Source organism: Populus euphratica, unplaced genomic scaffold (assembly GCF_000495115.2).
Source record: "Populus euphratica unplaced genomic scaffold, PopEup_1.0 scaffold48.1, whole genome shotgun sequence".
NCBI classification, from domain to species: Eukaryota; Viridiplantae; Streptophyta; class Magnoliopsida; order Malpighiales; family Salicaceae; genus Populus; species Populus euphratica.
The window spans coordinates 1,048,616-1,056,842 of record NW_011499879.1 but is presented as its reverse complement, the minus strand read 5'-3'; the positions used below and the strand labels follow the sequence as shown (position 1 = coordinate 1,056,842).

At 31.5% G+C, this 8,227-nt stretch overlaps 1 protein-coding gene across 2 annotated transcripts; it reads left to right on the top strand.

Moving 5' to 3' along the window:
• Positions 1-3,194: 3,194 nt before the first annotated feature.
• LOC105129033 (probable LRR receptor-like serine/threonine-protein kinase At1g63430) lies at positions 3,195-8,221 on the top strand. Of its 2 annotated transcripts, none has more exons than XM_011030936.1 (13): positions 3,195-3,666; positions 4,039-4,177; positions 4,335-4,406; positions 4,511-4,654; positions 4,747-4,896; positions 5,144-5,260; positions 5,343-5,407; positions 6,017-6,271; positions 6,374-6,579; positions 6,725-6,857; positions 6,945-7,102; positions 7,546-7,761; positions 7,893-8,221. In XM_011030936.1, exons 1-13 carry the CDS (start codon positions 3,582-3,584, stop codon positions 8,136-8,138), a joined length of 1,986 nt encoding a protein of 661 aa, XP_011029238.1. In that variant the 5' UTR covers positions 3,195-3,581; the 3' UTR covers positions 8,139-8,221. The 2 variants fall into 2 exon arrangements, with proteins under 2 accessions (XP_011029238.1, XP_011029239.1); XM_011030937.1 differs by lacking the exon at positions 3,195-3,666 and adding an exon at positions 3,675-3,941.
• The last annotated feature ends 6 nt before the right edge of the window (positions 8,222-8,227 follow it).

The following is an 8,227-nucleotide window of genomic DNA, read 5'->3' as shown; positions in this document are numbered from 1 at the left end:
ATGAGATGAAATTAACATTTCGCGTCTGTACCAACCATCTGCTATTCAGCACCACTAAAATCGTAACAGTTTCATGAGAAGATATGAGGTTAATATTGTCATCATATCATACTGGAGAAGCTTATGGGTGATTCTAACCTGTTTGGCAACTTGGCATGCTGTGTTTTTCAAAAAATATTTTTTATAAATTATTTTTATATTTTTAAGTTGTTTTGATAAACTGATATTAAAAATAAATTTTAAAAATAAAATATATTACTTAAATATATTTTTAAATAAAAAAAGTTTTAAAAATATTCACCGCAACAAATACCAAACATTCTTTTAAATGAACTGAGAATGCGGCACATGATTGCTGGCGCGAACACTGGATTATTTAACACTTAAAAGAGCCCACAGTGGCCTAATTGAGTTTGTGTTCTTCACATTTCTCTTTTTTCCCAGGGCCTACAGTAAGAGAGCACCGTTTTTTTTTTTTTTTTCAAAATTCATATCATTTTTTCAGGATATTGCTAAAAAAAAACTACAAAGTAAAATAGTAAAAATCAAGGGTAATTTTTTAATATTAAAAAATAAAATGTTAAAAAATCAATTTAAAAAATCTAGAAAAATACCTAAATTAAATTGAGCTAATATTCAAAACCTGTAATCTAGATTATGAGACCATAATTATTACATGAAAAAACATGAAAAATTCATAAAGCAAGATTTACAGTAATCCAAAAATAAACAGTGATAAAAAATAAGAATCAAATTTAATATAAAACTAAATGAAATATATGGGACAAGATTAAAAAATAAAATAAATCAAGAAAATAATAAAAAATAATAATAAAAATAACAAGGACCAAATTAGATACTCAAATTAAATGAAAAAAAAATTTAAAAAAACAACAACTTCAAAAACCACTAAAATAATAGCAATAAAAAAATAAAAATAAAAATTTATACAGTTATAAACTAACAAAACACATTTAAATTTTGGAAGGCAAACATGAGATCTCATTCAAGGAAAGAGAAAAAAAAAGGAAAAAAGATTATTGAAGTTCAATTATTACGTTGTCGTCATATGTTTAACTACTAAAAAATACATATCCAGACACTTACAATATTATTGTGAAAAATGGTGTTTGCCCGATGAAAGATGCTTCACACAGTGCTAAAAAAGCACAAGAGTCTTCAACTTGCTGATGCATGCATTGTACATATTAATTGTTTTTTTTAAATAATATTTTATATTTATTAAAATATAAAATTATTTTTTAATCAACTTGATTATAACTAAAAAAAAAATTACGATGAAAATCCAAAAATATCATTAGATGCTAGTTTATTTACCTTCTACTTTTAAAAATAATTTAATAATCTTCTACTTTTAAAAATAATTTAATAATTTTATTATGTTTTACTAAATATCTAAACAAGCTCATAACTTTCAGTTGAATTTTAATTTGTAGCTAGTTATACACATTTGTATTTTTGTAACTAACATCACTATACTATAAATATCCAGTTTATTTCTTGTTTTATGTGATGAGTGGGATTAATTTTTTAAAATATAAATAAAATATTTAAGAAATAATTTTTTTAATATTATTATTAAACCAAGTTTGACCAGTTAAGTTTTAAACTCTTGACTCGAGTCCTTATCAAGTTTGGTTTTTCAATTAACTCGTAAAATTATTGTTTTGATGTAATTTAGTTAACATGACAAGTTAAAAAAATCACAAGATAAAAAACAAAGACTAGATACGCTAGTTTAAAAACAACTTGCATGAATATTAAAAATATACCTGACTTTTTAAAAAAATTAAAGCTTATATATTTATATATACCAAGAGAATAATATATTAGATCAATTTTGATCAAATCAAGTTTATTCGTTAAATCTATAATATGTATTGTGAATTTTAATGAGTTAAGTAATATTTTTAATTATATAATACAAAATAAAATCTAATTTAAAATTAAATCAATATTTAATAATAAAATTAAAAAAATAATAAAAAATTTATTAAAAACTCAATATTCAAAAAAAAAAACACACATACACGAGAGTAATGTGTGTGGATCTAAGTTGCCCAGTGTACGACGCTTTTTTTTTTAAAAAGTCATCATCATTAAATCACTCTCGTTGAACATGAAATCTATCAATATAAAATTAGATCATTTTTGCTATATGTATAATGATAATTGATTTTTCTTTCTATTATAGGTTTTTAGTTTTTTTATCATAATATAAAAAATAAAAAAATTAATTTTTAAACTAAAAATAAAATTATTATGACAGCATGAAAGGGTAGTATATTGCGTTTGGGCCTGGAGATGCTGGACCAAAAGTAAAATTGTGGCCGAATTTTGATTTGACAGGGAGTAAAAATTAAGAGCCAGAACTAAATCTTTCTTTCATTTTTTTTTAATAAAAATGAATTGCTTTTATCAACGAAAGAAACTCACTAAGCCATCTTCAAAGAAGTTGTTAGTTATAAAAATCAAATTGATAATATGGCTTTTTAAAGTTTTTATTTATTTATTTATGTGCAGTCCAATAGTAAATAATCTTTTAGAAAAATTAATTATATTTTAATATATTTGATATTAATAAAATTATTTACTAATCATAATTAATTAATATAGCTCCAATTTTTTTTTTTTTGTAAACAAACATATAAAATAATTTTTTTTTATAATTTTTAACCAGTATAGAAAAATAACTTAAAAAAAAACTATTACGACTTTCCAATATATCTGTTTTTTTAACTTAAAAAAAAAGAGATAAAAGCTATTTGGCTCTTCCCCTTAAGATATGTTCTGAAGTAGAGGTGATAAAAAATTAAAAGATTGATTAAATTTAAAAAATTGAAAAAATAAAATTATAAAAAAATTAATTAGGATTTTAAAAAAACTAAACCAAACCTAAATAAAACAAAAATCAAATTAAAAAAATAAGTCAAATTAAAAAACAAGTTAAACTGAAAAAAATAAAGCTAAATTTAAAAAATATAACTAAATTGATTGGAACTATATTTTTTAAAATAATTGAACTGAATTGATACTGGTAAGTCAATTTAAATTGATTGTAATTTTTTTAAAAAAACTGATTTAATTATTTTTTTATAAAAATTAAATAGAATAAAAAATAATCGCTTTTAGTATGAAGTATTTTAGTATGATGTAGTTACAGTGTTAACTGTTAAGTACTAACAAAACTTCTCTTGGAATCAAAGTTTCTCTCTCCTATTTTTGCTTTGCTTTTGCGTGTACAGTTGAAGTGATTTTGCTTTCCTAGGTTGTTGCCAAATCTTGAATTTATGCTTAAACTTAGTAAGTACTAGAGTTAAGAGTTGGGATAGTTTTCTTGTTTTCAAGATAAACAAAGCTTTCACTTCATCACTACCACATTGCAATCAAAGACTTGAACTCTCTTGTGGTTTTTTTATAAAAAACCCACTTCGCCTATCAATCTGGTTCCTTTTCCCTTCTATTGCTCTCTCTTTGGTTATTGGTTTCATGAGTTGTTTTGGGTCTTTTAGTTTTCTTGAAACAAAGAGAGAGGAGTAGAGATTTCTTGCAGGGTAAAAATGAGATCCTATGCTTCGGTTCAGCTTCTTTCTTTTTTCTCTCTTCTTCTTTTTGTGACTTGTGACTCCTTTGCCAGAGATGAAGGTATGCATTATCACTCAAGTTCTCAGATCTTGATTTTTTTTTTTTTTTTATAAATACTTTGTTTTGCTGATAAAAAGTTGGAAAAGACGATAAACTTGAATTCTTATGATCTGAAATTGAGCTAACTAGTGTCACTAGGCTGAATTGAGCTGTGTTAGTTATGGTGTAGTCAATGTGAAAACTTCAAGATTCGAACTTGGGTTCTTCCTGCATTTACTTTGTGACCTAATACCGTTAGTGGCATTGGAAGTCATGTGATCTGAAAGTAATGCACGGTACTGAAATTTACTGACCGGAGAAAGTGCTGGACTTTGGTAATTATAGAGTCTACTACTACTCTTTACTAAATGGAATTTATGAACTTCTGAACAGTTTGGGCACTTACAACATTCAAGGAAGCTATATATGAAGACCCACACATGGTTTTGTCCAGTTGGAATGCCTTAGATGCAGATCCTTGTGGTTGGTCTGGCATTTCCTGCTCTTTTGCTGGAGACCATGTTGTAAAGATGTAAGATACGACCCGTCAATTTTTTCTTTGTCAAACTTCAGGATTAGATACCTTATAGTCTTTCTAAAGTTAGATCCTGATGCATAGTACATGTGTAGGTGCATTTTATCAGTGAATCAAGTTTGACCATTTATCTGTTGGAATTCTGTTTTTGCAGAAACATAACTGGGTACTCTTTAAGGGGATTTCTGGCCCCGGAATTGGGTCAGATCAAATTTTTGCAACAACTGTACGTTTCTTTTCTCTTCCTCTTCCTTTTCTTTTCGCTATACTGATACGTATGCTTTGTATTTAAAGCTTTTTTCTTTTTCGGTGTTTTTCGGTGTTTTGTAGAATCTTGCACGGTAATAATCTGATTGGGATTATACCAAAAGAACTGGGAATGTTGAAATACCTCCAGGTCTTGGATTTGGGAGCAAATCAATTAACGGGCCCTATTCCTCCAGAGATTGCAAATCTAATCAGTGTCATTAAAATGTAAAAGAATTTGTTATCGTGGTTAGCAATTGGACTTATATGGTTGGCGTTATTTGAGTTTTTTCTTACTTTCTCATTTTATGTTGTGGTAGAAACCTTCAGTCCAATGGATTAACAGGAAGCTTGCCTCCTGAACTTGGCAATTTGAAGTCCCTTCAAGAACTACGGCTTGATAGGAATAGACTTCAAGGATCTGTTCCTGCTAGTAGCAGCTCAGATTTCACTTCTAGTGCGTATGGAATGTAAGTATAATTCTGAAAGCACATAACTCTCTGTTTATGATGCAAATTCGAGGGAAAAAAGAAATTCTATTAAGCAACAATACCATTCTTATTGAAATATGTTGTACAAGAATGTGATTGTATGAGTGCAAAACACTTTCGCCAGAAATCTGAAGCTTTAGAATGAGACATAAGATCCTTTTTAGTCAGTTGACCCTTTTGTTTTTTATTCTTTAAATTTGTTACTTATAATTCACTCCTGCTTCAGGTATGCCTCAAACAAAAACTTAACTGGCCTGTGTCAAGTATCTGAATTAAAAGTGGCTGATTTCTCCTACAACTTCTTTACTGGGAGCATTCCTAAGTGCTTGGGGTATCTTCCGAGGTACATAAGCTTGCTCTAAGCTTTTTCCTACTAGGATGTGAATGCTACATAAGCTTACAATGTTAAATCGTATGTCATTCAGCACAAGCTTCCAAGGGAACTGCCTTCAGAACAAAGATCCGAGACAGCGTTCCTCTTCTCTTTGTGGTACGTATGAAATGGTTTTCTTTCAGCCTTCAGGCTCCCCTTGCTGTATTTGTGAACTATACTACTGTGTGTCAATATGTCTATGGACATTAATGTTTGAAATGAAGAGCAATCCCCCTGGTATGCACAGTATGAGCATGAGGTTGTCTGTTTCTATGTGAATTGGTAGTGATATATCATCATAAATGCCTTGTCATGCTAAAAGCTTGATTTTTGTTCCTCAACATAAGAATGGATAGAGATTTCTTTCTCTTTTAGTCTGTGCTCCCAAACGAGTGTGGTGTGTGACATTCAAATCTTTAGGTTTTTTAAACAGTGTTGCCCTTCTTTCAGAGGCCCCAACTTTCACATAATTCTATTTGTTTTTTGTTTTTTGGAATTGAGTGGAGATGTTGAAGACCTAACCCAAATGCATGGGCTCTTATACTCTCCCAGTCTTCTTTGTCCTTAGTACTTCTGGCATTGCTTAAAGCTCAAATTGGGATGGAGAGGGTGTTGCTTTTGTCTTTGTAATAACATATTGTCCAACTGAACCTTGTAATAACAGGTGTGTCTGGTGGCCAGTAATAAATTATGGTGATTATACTGACTGATTAATTCCTTTTATAGATCATGCTCCTCCTGCCAGAACCCCTCAAACAACAAACCCCAAGCAACAGCCTGCTGAAGATATATCCGAGCAGCATCGTAGGGCATCAAAACCTGCCTGGCTTTTGGCTCTGGAAATAGTGACAGGAACCATGGTGGGCTGTCTCATTCTTATCGCCTTTGTAACTGCTCTTCAGAGATGCAAGGACAAATCTTCTCTCATAATCCCTTGGAAGAAATCATCAAGTCAGAAGGACCATGTGACAGTATACATAGGTTTGCTTCCATATTACCAAACCATTACCTAAGCTTCAGTGTTATTTAACAGTGTTTTTAAAAGTAATTTGTGTTATCTTATTGTGTGTATATTTCACACAGATTCTGAGATGTTAAAAGATGTAATGAGATTCAGTAGGATGGAGCTTGAAGTAGCCTGTGAAGACTTCAGTAACATTATTGGCTCTTCTCCAGACAGTTTGGTTTACAAGGGCACCATGAAAGGTGGCCCTGAGATTGCTGTCATATCCCTTTGCATCAAAGAAGAACACTGGACAGGCTATCTTGAACTCTATTTTCAGAGAGAGGTGAAGACTTGTTCCTTGTCACTGCAATTTTTTTGTATAAAGCTTTTATAAAGAAAAGACACTGAACAACTGCTGATGTAAAAGCTGAGAAATTTGGGATAGCCTTTTTTGAGATGCTTTTTTATTAAATTTTTACCCAATTCAGGTGGCAGATTTGGCAAGATTAAATAATGAGAATGCAGGAAAGTTGCTGGGCTATTGTAGTGAGAGCACTCCATTTACGAGGATGTTAGTTTTCGAATATGCATCAAATGGAACCCTGTATGAGCACCTTCACTGTAAGTCGAGTTTCTTGCTTGGGACAATCAACATTTTTAAAATTTGATATACTTGCTTAAAGTTGATCAAAATCTGCATGGATGCAGATGGAGAAGGATGCCAGTTATCTTGGACACGGCGCATGAAAATCATCGTAGGCATAGCTCGTGGACTGAAGTACTTTCATGCTGAACTTGATCCACCTTTTACTATATCAGAGTTAAATTCCAGTTCTGTGTATCTCACAGATGACTTTTCCCCTAAGGTGCTCATTGATGCCTCGCTCTATTTTTATAAACGATGTTAAACTTAACCCATTCTACACAAGGATGAAAAATTGTGTTCCTAAGTCTGTTGGCACTTCCCTTTTGATATCATAGAAAAAATGGTAATTGTTTGCAAGGTTGAATTCCCCTCAGATAAGTTAAATTTTTTAGCTATGGACACTGTTCGCGTATGTAACCCAAATGAATCATATCAAACATTCTATCATTATACTCTTATCCGAGAACTGGAAAACTTGAATGAGCTTTGGTAGCTTGGAAATCAATGGCCACACTTCATTTCAAGGGTACATTCATTGGTTTAAGCATGTAAAATCTTTCAATATGTCTGAAACTGTCTTCTGTAACCAGAAATCTAATACATGTCATTCCTCACCCCTATAAAATTGTGTTCCTCTGAAATTTCTATTTGGTTGTCCCTCAGTTGGTTGATTTTGAAAGTTGGAAGAGTATTCTTGCAAGATCAGAGAAGAACTCAGGCTCGATAGGCAGCCAAGGTGCTATCTGTGTACTTCCACATTCTCTGGAGGGACGCCATCTTGATGTCCAAGGGAACATTTATGCTTTTGGTGTTCTATTATTGGAAATAATCAGCGGAAGACCTCCACACTGCAAGGACAAGGGACGCTTGGTAGACTGGGTAAGAAATCTTTTGTGGTTAAACATTCACAGATTTCCATTATAGGTAATCTCAAAGAAACGTGTATCTGGAAAAATTATTGCCCATGTAACTTACGTGGCGAAAGGCTTAAAAACTTCTCTATTCTATAGGCTAAGGACTTCCTTGAACTACCAGAAGCAATGGCTTATGTGGTGGATCCCGAGTTGAAGCATTTCAGATTCGAGGACCTCAAGGTTATATGTGAAGTGGTAAACCTTTGCATCCATCCCGACCCCGCTAAGCAGCCTTCCATGCAGGAGTTAAGTACCATTCTAGAGAGCAGAATTGATACAACTATACCTGCCGACTTCAAGGCATCTTCTTTGGCATGGGCAGAGCTTGCGCTGTCATCATAATTGATCTGAAGCCTGACGCTAACACACTGTAAATCAGATTAATACAATTGCAATAGTCCTTTCTTTTCTTTTACGCTTTTTTTTTTTCC